At 61.4% G+C, this 16,204-nt stretch overlaps 1 protein-coding gene across 2 annotated transcripts; it reads right to left on the bottom strand.

The window, feature by feature from the left end:
• Positions 1 to 16,078, bottom strand: MICAL1 (microtubule associated monooxygenase, calponin and LIM domain containing 1). 2 transcript variants are annotated; one of them, XM_069875949.1, is made up of 26 exons: positions 15,965 to 16,078; positions 11,212 to 11,386; positions 10,866 to 11,128; positions 9,995 to 10,202; positions 9,792 to 9,908; positions 9,488 to 9,586; positions 9,253 to 9,408; positions 8,488 to 8,588; positions 8,010 to 8,267; positions 7,044 to 7,159; positions 6,835 to 6,961; positions 5,703 to 5,775; positions 5,111 to 5,261; positions 4,845 to 5,032; positions 4,545 to 4,654; positions 4,411 to 4,461; positions 4,232 to 4,309; positions 3,252 to 3,420; positions 3,079 to 3,161; positions 2,588 to 3,005; positions 2,371 to 2,447; positions 2,122 to 2,220; positions 1,894 to 1,987; positions 1,717 to 1,816; positions 1,547 to 1,620; positions 1 to 1,440 (listed from the first exon to the last, which is right to left on the bottom strand). In XM_069875949.1, the coding sequence occupies exons 3-26, from the start codon at positions 11,124 to 11,126 to the stop codon at positions 1,310 to 1,312; spliced, it is 3,339 nt and encodes a 1,112-aa protein (XP_069732050.1). In that variant the 5' UTR covers positions 11,127 to 11,128; positions 11,212 to 11,386; positions 15,965 to 16,078; the 3' UTR covers positions 1 to 1,309. The 2 variants fall into 2 exon arrangements, with proteins under 2 accessions (XP_069732050.1, XP_069732051.1); XM_069875950.1 differs by having other exon boundaries at positions 5,111 to 5,258.
• Between the last annotated feature and the right edge of the window lie 126 nt (positions 16,079 to 16,204).

Here is a 16,204-nt window from a genome sequence, read left to right as displayed (position 1 = left end):
GCTGGGTCGAGGAAGCTTTATTCCAAGGGGGAGGAGGGTTGCAGCAGGACAGCCCGGTTGGTACAAACAAAAGGTGGGAGGCCACCCCCAACAACCAGGAACCCCAGAAAGGTTGGAGATCTGTCCAAAGGCCAGTTGGGCATTGCCAAGCAGGAGAAACCTCAAAAGGGGTAAGGAGGACTCCAGTGTCCCTTGTCCTCGGTGTCACACAGTGACACAATCCCCTCAGGGAGCTGCTCCTTCCGCAGCTCTGGGATCTCACAGGGAGGTTTCTGACCCTGGTTTCCTGATGTGGCTGGGGACAACATGGATGTGACACCCAAGAGATCAGCCCAGTCTGTCTCTGGCTGACTCGTCTTGTAGAGCCAGATGTCCCTGCTGGGATGGATGGTCCTGGAAGAGGTGGACATCCCAGGCTGGGATGGATGTCCTGGTTTAGGATGGATGTCCTCAGTGGGATGCGTGTTCCAGGCTGCAGTAGATGTCTTGGGTGGATGTACCAGGCTGGGATGGAGGGTCTGGATTAAGATGGAATGTCCCCAGCTAGGATAGATGTCCTGGGCTGGGATGGACATCCTGGATCAAGGTGGATGTCCCCAGCTGAGGTGGATGTCCCCAGCTGAGATGAATGTTCCAAGCTAGGCTGGACATCCTGGGTTAAGATGGGAAGGATGTCCTGGGGTGCCTTCCAGGGGCTACTTCTGCTGCTTCCCTTCCACATCTGGCATCTCCACTGTAACCTGCCTGTGGTGGCTGCAGTCACATCCTCGGTGCCTGGGGAGCGATGAGCCACCTCTCTCACTGGGAACCTGTCCTGAGGCAGCCAGCGATGCACCTTGAGCACAAGGGGCTCTGCTGGATAAAAAACTTTTGATGCCCCAGCCAAGCCTCCAAACAGCGTCCCCTCAAGGAAGGGGTGGTTGTGGGATCTCCTGCACCGGGTGAGACTTCCCTGCGGGGCTTCCTCCTTCCACAAACCCCAGGCAGAGCTACCACAGCCCTCGTATTTCTTAGTCCACTCTTCTCAAGCAAGCACAAGGCAAAGGCAATCCAGCCAAGCGTGGGGATGCCCTCTCTGCAGCCCAAAGCTGGGGTGCTCCTCCGTGTCTACCCACGCGGGCGTCCACCAGCGGGTCCAGCCCCTCCACAACAGGCTTTGGCAAGCAGGGAGCTGGATTCACCATGGCCCATGGGCAGCTCGGGCATCACCACCTTCAGAGGCAGCTCAGAGTGATGCTGGGTGGTGATGGGGGGAATGCTTGTTGTCCCCCCCACTGGGAGGAACTGGTGGGTCCTGGGGCCGTGCGGATCAAGCCTGCAGCTCGCTGAGCCGCTTCTCCTCCTGGATGTGGATGAGGACGTTGCGCTTGTTCACCACCTCCAGCAGTTGCACCAGGATCTCCTGCTCGGCTGCACGATCCTCAGGTGTCTTCAGGGATTCTGTGGGAGCAAAGGGGCTGGAGCAGGACTGGGAGGAGCACAACCCTGGTTCCGCACCCCCCTCGGTGCACTGGGATCATCCCCCCTGCCATGTGCTGGCACTCACCCTCCTTGTTCATGTAGCATCGCAGCTTCTGGTCGAGCTGCCACTGCTGCTCCTCCAGCTTCAGCTCCTGCACCCTGCCAGGAGGGAAGAAGGAGTTTAGGTGCTGGGCTTCGAGGGCTGGGGTGAGCCGAGGCCCCACGCTGACCGGGGAGCGTCCCCCCAAGCCTTACGCGATCATGAGGTCCGACTCCTCAGACATCAGGCTGTTTTTCTTCTGGACCAGGTAGAGCAGCTGGTTCATCCACTGCGTCTTCTGGTTGGCCGGGTTGCCTGTGGGGCAGCAGAGGGACATGAGCAGGGCACAGACCCCTCCGGACGTGGTGGGTATCACAGTGCTTTGGCCTCACCCTCCTCATCCCGGAGTAACTTCTCCAGCTTGATGCCCTGCTGCTCCAGCTCCCGGAAGGTCACCTCGATCTCCTCCAGCCGCCTCTGGATGGCCTGCGAGGGAAGGGCAGCACTCGCCTGTGAGCCAGCACCTCCTGGCACGTGGCCACTGGCAGCTGAATGGAGTGGACAGGGGACAGAGGGACGGGGGACAGGGCTGGGGATGTGGCTTTCCCCTGTGGGGCTACCTGGGCTTTGCAGAACCGCTTCATCTGGGCTTCCCTGGCCCGGCGGGTCAGTGTGCGCTTCCAGGTTGGGTATTTCTCCTCTTCTCCCACGTTCAGGAACTGTGAAGTGACAGTGGCACAGGGTGAGTCCCTGTGTGCTGGGCACCTCCTGCCCCAGCAGCAACCGCAGAGCCAGAGTGATGCCTTGGTGAGAGGAGATGCTGGCAAGAGCCCCAGCCACCGCCCTGGCTGGAAGGGGAAAGCACTCACCGCCTCTGCCATGATGCCAAGGTCTGCGTCTTCCTCCTCCTCCTCCTCTTCTTCTTCACTGTCACTCTCCTCCAAAGCTGCCCCAAGAAAAGTGACTTTTCAAATGAGTGCTTCATGAGCACGGGGATGGATACTGAGCAGCCCGAGAGGCGTGTGGCATATACAGGAGGGACCCACCATCCTGCTCAGCCAGAGACTCCAGCTGGCAGCCACCTACCTTCCACAGCCATTTCCTCCTCTTCCTCCTCCTCCTCCCAGACATCCTGGGCAGGGAGGACCTCGGGCGCTGCTTGGAGCCGCAGACGAGCCGGCTTTGGCGGTGGCTCGGACTCTGCTTCGCTGGTGAGGTTCAGCGTGGACAGCTTGAGCTTCTCCAGCGGCGTGAGGAGGATCTTCTTCCTGCCTCCGCTCTCCTCTCCCTCCTCTGCCACTGCCTGGGGCTGTGCTCCAGGACCTTCCTCCACCCTCGCATACCCCCTGGGCTGTGCCGGCAGCTCCTGCTCCTCCATCTCAGCAGCACCAGGTTCTTCCTCTGGCTCTGGGGCTGCTGGTGGGGGCTGCAGGGGACTGGGTGGCCTCTCCTTGGGGGACACACATGGGCTTCCAGCATCCGAGGGCGAGCAGGTGGCGACATCCTAGGGCAGAGCTGTGCCTGAGCATCCCCCTCCTCCATCCCCTTCCCCATAACACGGGGATTTAGAGCCTTACCCCATGGGGCTGTGCCGGGAGCTCATCCTGAGGTTGGTCCATGCCAGGAGGACTGGGGTAGTGAAGCGAGCAGTAAAAATGACCTAGAGGGGTGTCCAAACCCATAAATACGATGACCTGCAAGGTGGAGAAGCCTTGCCTCGAGCATCCCCTCTCCCCAAAACCCTCCTCACCGTCCTCCTCGTCGAAGGCGTAGTCACCCAGGCGCAGGGTGGCCCCGCAGCGCTGGCACTGGAAGCAGCCGCGGTGGAAGAAACGTCCTTCGGCGCTGGCTCGCTCCAAGATGTAGACACGGCGGCTGCAGAAGTAGCAGGCGTCGCTGCTCTCCCCGCGGGCTGGTGGCTGGAGAGGAGAGGACAGGCTGGGGTGGCACCGGGCTGCTGGCCCCCACCCTGCCCGGGGGGCTTTGGTGGCAGCCCAGGAGGTTCAGGGGGGGGGTTCTCCTCTTGCAGCAGTGGGTCTGGGTGCTCGGGACGGGTTTGTTGGCACCAGCATGGAAACAGCAAGTCTTGGCTCCGGAAAACCAGTTGGGTCAGGAAACAGGCAGGGAGGAGCTGGGAGCCTGTGGGCGTTCGCTTGCACAGCCCTGGTCCCAGCCCTTGGCTCAGCTCCATCAGCCGTTCAGGCCCCTCAGGTGCCCATCCCCACCGAGCTGGACCCCAACACAGAGGTGACACGAGGACCACCAGTCTTCTCTTGGTCCATGGTGGCAGTTGTGCAGCCCTGGTCCCAGCCCTTGGCTCAGCTCCATGAGCTGCTGGTGTCCACGAGCTGCTGGTGTCCCCAAGCGCCCACCCACGTGGAAGTGACACAAGGACCAACTGCCCTGGGTCCATCGTGGAGGTGACAATGAGGACCAACCTGCCCTACGTCCATCGAGGAGGTAGCGCAGCCCTGGCCCCAGCTCATGGCTCAGCTCCACGAGCTGTCGGTGCCCCCCAAGTGCCCACCCAACCCAGAGCTGGACCCTCACGTGGAGGTGACAACAAGGACCAACCTGCCCTGCATCCATCGTGGAGGTGACAACAAGGACCAACCTGCCCTGGGTCCATCGAGGAGGTAGCGCAGCCCTGGTCCCCGCTCTTGGCTCAGCCCCACGAGCTGTCGGTGCCCCCCAAGCGCCCACCCACGTGGAGGTGACACGAGGACCAACCTGCCCTACATCCATCACGGCGGTTTGTGGCGGCTCATGGGAATTGTCCAGGGTGTCTCCATCCAGCCCTTGTTCCAGCTACAAGCAAGCCAAGGAGGGGGTGGGATCAGCGCCCCTCTCTGCCCCGGCGCTGGCTGCACCCCACAGAGCATTCCTCGAGGTGTGCGGGGCAGACCCACCTCTGCATCCCTGCGGCTCCTCTTGGCCTCAGCATCCTTCTGCGCGCTGTCCTGCAAAGCCAAAGGGAGTGGCTAGGGTGGGGAGGAGACATGGTTTTGGGGTGTCAGGAGGGTCTGGGTTAGGGGATACGCACCTGGGCACGCTTGTGTGTCAAATTCCGGCTCTTCTGTAGCTTGCTGAGGAAGAGGATGGCTCCTCGCGTGCTCCGGGGAGACAGCGGCTTCTTGTTGACCTCCTTCACCTCTGCACAGAGGGGAGACAATCATGTTGGTAAGACCCACCCTACAACCTCAGGACCAACCTCAGGGTTGGTAAGGCTCTAAATCCCCATGTTATGGGGAAGGGGATGGAGGAGGGGGATGCTCAGGGTCATCCAGCCAGCCCCGGTGGGGCTTCGAGTGGGACAACCTCCCCTTCGAAAAACTTCTTGCACCTGGAGAAGTCTTGAAAGCTTCATAAAACTGGCTGAGGTAGGTGATGAGCCCCAGGCGGTCGGGCTCTGCCATGGTGGCCATCTCGGCACTGGAGAGCACCGGCTGGATGCCCAGCTCCTGCTCTGCCACGTCCAGCATCATCTGGTGGGTCTGGATGGGATCCTGGGGGTCCACGGAGTCAAAGTCACTGTGGAGAGACGGAGGGGGTGCTGTGAGGGTGGGCTCTGCAGGTTTGGAGGGTCCCGAGGGGGTCGCAGGTACTCACAGCAGGTCGGGGCGGAAGCGGTGGACGAGGGCGCAGAGGGCCAAGCCGCTGGTCCACGAGGTGGTGAAGTCGGTCACCGCCACGCCGCGGTACCCGGCCGTGCTGGCCTGACACCAGCTCAGCAGCTCCTCGTAGGCATCTCCAGAGACTGCTGGGGAGGCAGCACACGTGTCCCCATCCCAAAGAGGCAGGGGACACCCCCAGGCTGCTCCCCACTTCCAGCATCGGTGTTTTTAGAGGAGAAAGAGCCCCACGGGAGTTATATGAGACCCCACCACCACCACGCAGCCGCCTCTCAAGGCTCGATGAATGGGTTGATAAAGCACCCATCGATATTTCATGGTCCCATCAAGGTGAGGAGCAGCTTGAAGAGAGCTAGGGGGGCTGCACCCCCACGGGGGCCGTGGGCGAAGGGAACGGAAACCAGTGGTGCCACCAGGATGGAAACGCAGCCAGTGCTGGGAGGAGCACGGCGGCCGGCTGGACACCAGCCAGGGCTCAAGGAAACAAGGATGGGGAGGAAAATCAGGGCAGGAGCCGCTCTGGCATGGGATGCTGGGAGGAATGGGAGGTCCTGGTGGACTGTCCTTACCGGTGCTGAGCCGGTGGTCGCTCTTCCTCTTGTGGTCCATCTCCACCACGCCCATGAGGTAGAGGTCTCGGACCTGCCAATGAGGACACAGGAGTAACAGGTCACCACATGCCGAGCCAGCACAGGGAGGTGACCCCAGCAAGGGGGACACTCAAACAATCCCATCCTCAAACCATCAGCGACAGGCAATGCATTAAATAGCCTGGGGACCAACAGCTTCAGCCTCGCACCCTTTGGGGACAGGGGACAGTGCAGATTGGTGTCACCCTGAGCACCGGGGAGGCTGGGCTGGATGGCTGCACCCTGGCAGGAGCTGGGCTGAGCTGAACAGGCTGGATCCATGGGCTGAGACCAACAGCAGGAGGTCTAACAAGGCCAAATGCCGGGTCCTGCACTTGGGGCACAACAACCCTGAGCAGCTCCAGACTAGGAGAAGTCTGGCTGGAAAGTGCCTGGAGGAGAAGGACCTGGGGGTGTTGGTTGACAGCGACTGACCATGAGCCAGCAGGGGCCCAGGTGGCCAAGAAGGCCAAGGGCATCTTGGCTTGGATCAGACACGGCGTGGCCAGCAGGGCCAGGGAGGTTCTTCTCCCTCTGGACTCGGCACTGGGGAGACCAAACCTCGAATCCTGTGTTCAGTTCTGGCCCCTCACCACAAGAAGGATGTTGAGGCTCTGGAGCGAGTCCAGAGAAGAGCAACAAAGCTGGTGAGGGGGCTGGAGAACAGGCCTGATGAGGAACGGCTGAGAGAGCTGGGGGTGTTTAGCCTGGAGAAGAGGAGGCTGAGGGGAGACCTCATTGCTCTCTCCAACTCCCTAAAAGGAGGTTGTGGAGAGGAGGGAGCTGGGCTCTTCTCCCAAGGGACAGGGGACAGGACGAGAGGGAATGGCCTCAAGCTCCACCAGGGGAGGTTCAGGCTCGACATAAGGAAAAAATATTTCATGGAGAGGGTCATTGGGCACTGGCAGAGGCTACCCAGGGAGGGGGTTGAGTCCCCTTCCCTGGAGGGGTTTAAGGGACAGGTGAACGAGGTGCTGAGGGACATGGTTTAGTGATTGATGGGAATGGTTGGACTTGATGATGCAGTGGGTCTTTTCCAACCTGGTGATTCTATGATTCTACGATTCTGTACCTGGTTGGCTTTGATAGCCTGCAGGTTGATGTTGGGGTAGCGTGTGGCCGGGTCGATGCTGTACTGGCTGATATTCTTGTTGGTGTTGTCCGGGGAGGTCTGCGAGAGGTGCTGGTAGATGCTCTCCCTGGGGGCGAGGGGCAGGGTTGGGCTCAACGCCACCATCCTTGCCCGGTCCAGGACCAGCCCAATGAATAAAGGACTCTCACCTCTCGGCCAACACCTCCAGCGGCGGCGTCCCTGCCGCCCACCGCCGCACCATCCACGCGGCATCAAAGGCGGCGAGGAAGCCCCTGGCCACGCCAGTGCCCAGCGGCCAGAAGGGCTGCAAAGGGAAAGGCAAAGTGAGGAAGGGCTGGAGCCGCGCGGCCGGTCGGGGCAGCTGGGAGGAGGCTGGGAGCTGCCAGGCTTGGCTGGGGATGAAAGGGGGAGCGACAGCGGGACGCGCAGGGAGAGGACAGGTTGCTTCCTCTCGAGCCGGTACGGCTGCGTCTGGGGAGAAGCTGCGCTGCTCCTCCACCCTGAACCCACCCCACATCTCCAGCAGCGCCGGGGAAGGGGGAAAACCACAGCAAAGCATCCTGCTCCCAGGATCTGGGGAGCCTCACTCCCCAGGGATGGGGTGCACTGGGCAGCTGGGGCGAGAAGCGCTCAGGAAGGGAGAGTTTATTACAACCAAATTAAATTATTGCAACCAAAGCTGCGGAGGGGGCTGGAGAACAGGCCTGATGAGGAACGGCTGAGAGCTGGGGGTGTTTAGCCTGGAGAAGAGGAGGCTGAGGGGAGACCTCATTGCTCTCTCCAACTCCCTGAGAGGAGGTTGTGGAGAGGAGGGAGCTGGGCTCTTCTCCCAAGGGACAGGGGACAGGACGAGAGGGAATGGCCTCAAGCCCCACCAGGGGAGGTTCAGGCTGGACATCAGGAAAAAATGTTTCACGGAAAGGGTGATTGGGCATTGGCAGAGGCTGCCCAGGGAGGGGGTTGAGTCCCCTTCCCTGGAGGGGTTTAAGGGATGGGTGGATGAGGTGCTGAGGGACATGGTTTAGTGATTGATGGGAATGGTTGGACTCGATGATCTGATGGGTCTTTTCCAACCTGGTGATTCTATGATTCTATGATCTTGCAAGGAGAGGGGAAACTGAGGCACACGGTGTTGCCGCAAGCGGGACCCTCACCTCCACCAAGCAGTCGCCCACCAGCCCGAGGAGCAGCCGGACCCCGTTGTGCTCCCGCACCAGCGCCGCGTTCTCCGAGCGCGTCATGCAGGTGAAGTCGAACATGTCGACGTCCGGCAGGTCCCGGTGATTGAGCGCAAACTCCAGCTCGGGCAGGCGGTAGTTGGTGGAGAAGTTGGCAGCTTCTTTGGCATAGCTGAGAAGGGCAGCTCGGTTCACGTTCTCTGGGGACAGGAGGCTCTCGATGTCTGCTTTGTCCTGCAGGAATGGGGATGGGATGAAGCCAGTCGGGATGCAGGAGGTGGTGATTACCCCCACGCCCCCCAAAAAGGACTTTTCACTTGGCACTGGCAACAGCTGCCCAAGCCCCCACCATCCCAGGGGTGCACACACCAGCCCCCACAATCTGCATCCCACCCTCCAGGCTTTCCGCTGCCCATCGCTCTGAGTTCCCGGGGCCAGATTCTGCCCTCCTCACCTCGAGGATGACTCCTTTCTGGAGCAGGCTCTGCTTCTTGGCCGTCATGACGAAATAGTGAGTGTCATCCTTGTAGTAGACGATGTTCTCCAGGTCGATGCCTGGTGATGGGGAAGGGGCTGAGCTGAGCCACGGGGCAGAACCAGGGCCACGGGGAGCCCCCACACTGGGCTTACCCACCAAATGTCCCCTGCAATGGGGACAATTGGGACATTTGTAAGGACATTTGTCATTTACAGGCCTGAAGAGGAACGGCTGAGAGAGCTGGGGGTGTTTAGCCTGGAGAAGAGGAGGCTGAGGGGAGACCTCATCGCTCTCTCCAACTCCCTGAAAGGAGGTTGTGGAGAGGAGGGAGCTGGGCTCTTCTCCCAAGTGACAGGGGACAGGACGAGAGGGAATGGCCTCAAGCTCTGCCAGGGGAGGTTCAGGCTGGACATCAGGAATAAATGTTTCACAGAAAAGGTCACTGGGCACTGGCAGAGGCTGCCCAGGGAGGGGGTTGAGTCCCCTTCCCTGGAGGGGTTTAAGGGACGGGTGGACGAGGCGCTGAGGGACATGGTTTAGTGATTGATGGGAATGGTTGGACTTGATGACCTGATGGCTCTTTTCCAACCTGGTGATTCTATGATTTGGGGGACACACATCCCACCACACCAGGAACATGCATCCCATCACACCGGGGACATCCCAGTGCTGAGCCTCCAGCTGCACCAGGAGGGGACAGGGACCCCTGGCCCCCTCCGTGGCAGGGCCAGGACCACCAACCCGTTTTGTTGTAGAGGTTTTGGAAGAACTTCTGGTTGTAGATTCGGGCCACGCCGCTGATCTCAGCCACCTCCACCTCGGCCCGGCTGTGGCGGTTGATGAAGTTGGTGGTGATGCCGATCGCCAGCTTCCCCCGCGTCTCCTTCCGTTTGAACCCTGCGGGACGGGAGAAGCGTGAGCCCCTCCTCATCCCTCCCTTACCGGTCTCAGGGCTTCAGGGATCCAGTGGTGTCACCTTCAGGGACAAATTTGCCGCCACCAGCTGAGATGAGGACGTCGAACTCGTAGCGGCTGAGAGGAGAGGAGCCAGGCTGCAGCACCGCTCGCCAGCCGCCTGCGGGGAGAGGGACGGTCACGAGCGTGCTGGGTCTCAGCTGGGATCTGCTCTGGGGAAGGTGGTGGGGGGTTGAGCATTGCCTCTCATCCTCCCCTCAGAAAGGCATGTCCTGGGCTAGCGGGGGGCTGGGGGGCTCCGAGCAGCCCCCCGCAGCCCCGTCCTTGTCCCCAGGGATGCCACCCACCCCGCAGCGACACCTTACCCTGTCCACCTGCCTTGCCTGCAGGTGGGACCAAGCCCTTGAACTGCACGTTGATGTGCACCTCCACCCCCAGCAGCAAAGCCACCTTCAGCAGGATCAGCTGGAGCTGCCGGATACCTGGGAAGGGAGAAGGGGCCACTCAGGGCTGCACCCCAAGACCTCGAGGCGCCCCGCCAGCTTGTTCCCCCTCCAAAAAAACTCACTGATGTGGTCCAGCGTGCCGGTGCAGAAGCGCCCGTAGAACTTCTTGGCGCCCAGCGCCCGCAGGTCGTGGATGGTGAAGGGCCAGAGGTGCAGGACGTTGTTGCGAGAGAAGGAATCTCGCTTCTCCAGCAGCACCACGCGGGCGCCCAGCAGCGCCAGCTCGATAGCTGCCCGCAGCCCGCAGGGACCGGCCCCCACCACCAGGCACTGCCAAGGGGACACCCCAAAACCAGAGGGTTGGGGAGAGGGGAGGCGCCTAGGGAGCTCAGCATCATCTCAGGCAGCATCTCCCCACCTTCCCCAGGTCAGGATCTGGCCCTCCTTGTTTCCCCCATCCCTTTTCCAAGCTCTGCTTCTCCCTGTAAAGCTGGGGGGGTCTCTGGGGTCCCCCTAACTCTCTGGCTGCTCGAGCTTTGCCTCTGCACGGGGCAACAGCAGCGAGGAAAGCGCTTAGTGAGATAAGGCAGGCACATCTCCTGCCTGCTGCAGCCCAGGGAGCGGGAGATTTCACTGCCAACTGGCTCAAAACCGGGATCGTGAGGTTTGATCTCCTGGGGACATGACGGGGCACCCGCAAAAGCCATCAGCTCTGCGATGGGGGGAACAGAAATAGGGTCCCCCAGCCCCTTTCCAACGCCCAGTGAGGAGCAGCCAGGAGGAGGAAAGATGCCACTGGGTGGGTGGCACCAACGTGGCATCATGCCATGGGGAGGAGCACGGCGCTAATTAACACCCCATCCCATTAAACCCCATCAACCTCCCACCAGGCCCGTCCTGCATCCTCCTGAGGTGGGGACCAGGTGCCGCGAGGGATGCTCGCACCCCAGGAACAAGGATGCTGAGCAAGGACAGACCCCGCGCCCTCAGTACCTTGGTGCTGGCACAGGCTGTGCCCTGCTCATAATCCTTGTGCCCAGCTTTCTTATCCAGCTTGCTCCACAGAGCCTTGGCGCTCCAGTAGTTGAGGGCAGCCTTGAGGCTGTGGTAGAGCTGCAGCCCGCTGCCCCGCAGCCCCAGCTGCCCGCACAGCTCCCCGAAGCAGCCCAGCACCTCTCGGCACTCTCCGGCACGCAGGAACCTCTCGAAGACGGCATGCGCCGAGTTGCCCGCCTCGTCCGCTGGCAAACTCATCCCTGGCGAGGGTGGGCGGAGATAAGCGAAGTGCGGAACCCTCCGGGACCCCCCTCCCCATCCTCAAACCCATCAGATCGCAGACCTTTGGCATGAGGTTGGGTGACGATGCCACCAAGATCAGGGCCTTTTCCGTCGGCAGCCGGCGGAGCCTCCCCCGGGTGCTGCACCCAGCGAGCCACGGTGTCACCCTGACGTCACGGGAGGGGACGGCGAGGGCTGCGGTGGCAGCAAGCGGCTTCCTCCATACGGCCGGGTACCTGCAGCAGCGAGGTGGTTTGGAGCAAAGACATCGCTTCCTTCCTCTTCCCCCTCAGCCTCACCAGAGGAGGGGACCCTCGGCCACGGGGACAAGCTGCAGCCACCCCAAAATCCAGCAGGAGCCAGCGCTAGGACAGGAGGAAGCAGGATTGGATCCATCCCACCAGTTCGGCTTCTGTAACTGGAGCAGGGTGACTTTTCCCCCACCTCGGCCTCTGCCACCCCCAGCGCAGGGCGGAAGCCGATTAGCTCAGAGGAAGCACCAGTGGGGAGAGCAAAAAAACCCAAACTGCTGTACGAACGGCCCCGTCACGCCAAGGAACCTGGGGGGAGGCAGCGTGCAGCACATCCCCCCACGGGGCACTCTGAATCCCCCTTCCCTGGCATCTTCTGGGGGACCAGCTGTCCTTGCATCCCACCTCTTGCTCCTGACAAGCCCACCAGCACCATCCCGTGCCACCTTCCACCTGGGGTTGGGAAAGTCTCCTCCAGCCCAGCAAAGCAGCCAAGGAGGAACTGCTGGAAAGGTTCAGGAAACCGGAGCGCTCCTACCTTTGAACCATCGCTCTTTGACCTCTCGCTGCTTGCTGTTACCAGCGGGCGCGTGGTGCCACCCCAAGGGACCCGCCGCGGGATGCTGGAGGGGGAAGGATGCTGCATCCCAGCCAAGGTGCCCTCAGTGAAAAGGAGGTGCTTAAGCCTGGGCTTAAATTTGGATAAGAAAGCCTAAATTCTAGCTGGATTCCAAGTCTGGTCTTGCTCCAGCGGCTTCCAAGGTGCTTTGCAAGGCCAGCTGGAGCTGGGGAGGAGGCAAAGTGCTTCCACAGGTCACCTTCCCTCCCCAGCACCAGGAAATCCCGGGGTTTTAACCTCTTCCTTCCTGGTCAGACACAAGGATAAAGCATCCAGCCAGGATGGAGCAGGAGCAGCCACCCACCAGTCCCCAAAGTGGCAGCACGAGGAGAGAGGACACAACTGATTTATTTATAAGGGGCATGGTTTAGTGTTTGATAGGAACGGTTGGACTCGATGATCCGGTGGGTCTCTTCCAACCTGGTTATTCTATGATTCTAATTTATTTGTTGCAGCGCTGTGAGACCCAGGGATTCCTGCTCCTGTCACCCTGCCAGTGGGACAGAATGAGGAGCCTGGGGAAACTGAGGCAGCGCTGCAAACCTCAGGGTAGAGCTCAGGCATTCTGTGCCCCTAGGCAACCATCCTCCTGTGGGAAGCTGCCCGGGAAGCCGTGCTGGCCGGGCTCCAGTGCCCCGTGTTGCCAGAACACGATGGTTTTTCCCCTGAGAGCTCACGTTACTGCCCTGGCGCCTGCCGAGGCCACCACGCTGCAGGGTGATGGGGAGCTGGGAGCACCCACTCCAGCATCACCAGCCCCTGGCTCCAAAAAAAATACATCTCAAGGCCTCGTTTTGCACTGGACACAGTGCCGAGGGGAGCGCGCTGCCCAGGACAGCTTTCCAGCCCTGATGCTTTGGCAGGGAGGCTCGGAGGAGGCAGAACAACAAGCCTTGTGTTACAGCAAGTTTCCTACGGAAACGATGCTCGTGCAGGCACGCCACGTCCCCCTTGGCACGCTGGAACCCCCTCAACAATTGCAAGCGGGGACAGAAACCCCCAAGGGTACGTAGTTCCTGCAGGTTTGATGCAAATAAACAGCTTTTAGCCCACAAAAGCCCCTGCCAGCAAAGGAGGGCACGGCCCTGATCCAGCCTGCCTGCGGCTCCGCTCTCCTTGTGAAGGCCTTTTTGCATTTCTTCCTTTCAAACTGCTCCTCGGAGCCGGAGGGAGGAGGTTGGAGGGGATGCAGCCAGCCCTGACTCAGCTCACGCTGGCTCTGGTGCAGCCTGCGAGGGCATCACCTGGGAGCGGCGCGTGTGGAGCATCGCTGGAGCATCCCCCATCCCACCTCGCAGCTCAGGGTCCCCCTTGCATGGGGAGAAGCAGCTCTGGGGAGCCACTTTGGGGGTGCTGGAGAGCTCACGCGTCCCCCAGGCACGTGGCGATGGGGTGGGGAAGGACACAGCTCCATACGGAGCTAATGAAAGCCGGGAATGTTTCCAGCAGCAGCTGATCCCCTTCCAGCTGAGGCTCTTGTCTCACCGCTGCACCGGCTCCTCGCGTGGAAGAGGATGCTCTCTGGGTTTGGGATTCAGCTTGGAGCCCCCCGGGATAGGCTGCTGAGTGGGGCTGGAACCTAGGAAAGTCCTTCCAGCAACTTCAGGGATGGCCCCGCGGCCAGTGGGCAGGATGGAGGACTTCTCATGGTCAAAAATCCTGCTCTTCCCAGCGTTACTGTGCTCAGGAGAAAGTTCCCAGGCACGAAACGCCTTGGCCGACCCCATGGAAACTTGCCCTAATTTGGCTGGGTTGTAATCCTTGGAGGGAGGGAAAAAAATCCTGGGCTGCTCCTCTGGTTTGAGCCGGGGATGTGGGTGCATGGCACGTCCCGGTCAAGCTCCCGCTCGGTGAGCCCCGAGCATGGAGCTGAGGGGACAAGGGCGAGGACAGAAGGTGGCAGCTGCAGGGATGGGGTGTTGTGGAGGAGCTGGTTCCCTTTTGAGGGTGCAGAACCACCCCCCTGGAAAGCACACGCCAAAATCCCCTCAGAGGTGCGGGTCCCAGCTGCTGGGAGCAGAAGTAGGTGATTCTCCGGGGCATTTTGGTGTTGTCCTTCGCAGGGGATGCACAAGCCACAGCCCGGGGAGCGCTGGGCAGAGATAACGCCCTAGGGGGAAGCAAACCTGCCCTCTTGATTTTGGCTGCTCAGCTTTGCTCCCCTGCCCAGCACCAGCCCCAGCGAGGGAGCTGCCTCTTGAAGCCCATGAGGGGAAGTCTGCTCGGAACCAGGCTGCACATCCTGCAACCTTTCCATAGAATCACCAGGTTGGAAGAGACCCACTGGATCAAGTCCAACCATTCCCATCAATCACTAACCCATGTCCCTCAGCACCTCATCCACCCGTCCCTTAAACCCCTCCAGGGAAGGGGACTCAACCCCCTCCCTGGGCAGCCTCTGCCAGGGACCAATGACCCTTTCTGGGAAAGATTTTTTCCTAATGTCCAGCCTGAACCTCCCCTGGTGGAGCTTGAGGCCATTCCCTCTCGTCCTGTCCCTTGGGAGAAGAGCCCAGCTCCCTCCTCTCCACAACCTCCTTTCAGGGAGTTGGAGAGAGCAATGAAGCTCCCCCTGCTCCTCCTTTATCCCCAGACTGAGCTGTCCCGGTGGAACTGGCAGGAGGTGTGTTTTGGGGTACAGAAGGTGAACCCTAGGTTTGGTTAACCAAGTTTGCCAGGGGGTTCATCCACCCCAGGCTGGGAATCTGGTCCCTGGGCCCTGGGATGGAGCAGAGAGCAAAGCCCTGAGCTGGGGCTGGATCCCGGGGGCCCGTGGAGCATCCTTCCCTCTGCACAAGGTGGAGGAGCCAGAACGGGGTGGAAGAAAGCTGCGCAAAGCTCTTCCCACCCGGTACTGGGAGCACTGGGGGTACTGGGAAGGGAGGGATGGGGGGGTGCTCTCTTTTCCTTTTGTCCTGGGGGGGGCTGGAGAGAAAAAGCAGCGAGGGAGGAGGGGTAAGACGGGACAGAGGGAGCAGCCAAGGGCAAAGCATCCCTGCTCGGCATCGCGAGGACTCGCAGGACACGGGTACGATGGGGCTGAGCGCTCCAGACCCCCAGACCCCCCAAAATTCACCCCCATACCCAGCTGGCGCAGGGCGGGTCCCGGAGCGATGCTCTCGGCTGGACCAGCGGGATGCTGCCCCGCATCCCAGTGGGAAGGGGGGGGCAGAGGGATGAGGGGGGGACATAGAGATGCGAGGGGGACATGGAAGGGCAGCAGAGCCCTGACCCCCCCACCCCCCCACCCCCAGGGATGCCCTTCCCATCCCCACCCCTCACTCACCTCTCGGAGCGGGGAAACTGAGGCACAGCCCGGCAGCGAGGAGGGGCTGCGGGGCGGCTCGCAGCCGGGCGAGGGCGAGCAGGAAACGGGCTCACAAGCTTCTGCCGCCTGGTCCTCCCCTCCCCTCGCTTTCCTTCCCCTCCCCTCTCCTCCCCTCCCCCAGGGTCGGGGGGACGCCGGCATCCCAGCTGCTGGAAGGCGGTGCCGGGGCGGGGAGGGAGGGCGGCGGCCCCCGGGGAGCGCTGGCTTTGTGCAAATATTGCTGGAATTGAGGGGTTTGTAGATTTTTTTTTTGGCTGCGCTGGAGATTAAACCCGCGCCCCACTCGCCCTCCCCACGGTTGTGGAGCAGGGGGGATGCTCAGCGCAACCCCAGCTGGGTGGGGGGTTAATTTTGGGGAGGGGAGCAAGCAGCGTTTTTGCAAAGCAAACTCGAAGATTCGGGTGATGAAACAAAACCACATCGCTTTCCGCCTGTACTTCCCCCCTGCAGCCAGACACAGAGAACAGGGGGGAGGCGCAGGCAGGGGGGACTCGCTCAGCGCCACCTCCGCACCCCAAACTGTGTCCCAGAAGCCCACAGCCCTCGTGGAACCTCGTGGGATGATGATTCCACCTGCATCCTCTGAGTGGGAATGAGCCCAGTGGGGTGGAGGTACCTTGGGGCAGAGGATGGAGCCGTTGGGGTCACCGTAGATCGCTCTTGGCTGGGTTGTTTTTGGGGTTCCCGGGTGTCGGCGTCCTCAGCCGGGGAGGATTTCACAGCGAAGGGGCTCACGGGCTGGTGACGCATGGTGACAACCTGCCACGAGGCTGGGGAAGGTGACTCAGGGGCACAGGGCGAGGTGGCCTGAGGGTTCCGTCGGCCGGCGGTGAATCACCCATGGCCAACCCAACAC

This window comes from Phaenicophaeus curvirostris, chromosome 24 (assembly GCF_032191515.1).
Source record: "Phaenicophaeus curvirostris isolate KB17595 chromosome 24, BPBGC_Pcur_1.0, whole genome shotgun sequence".
Classification (NCBI taxonomy): Eukaryota; Metazoa; Chordata; class Aves; order Cuculiformes; family Cuculidae; genus Phaenicophaeus; species Phaenicophaeus curvirostris.
This window is presented reverse-complemented; position numbering and strand designations above follow the sequence as displayed.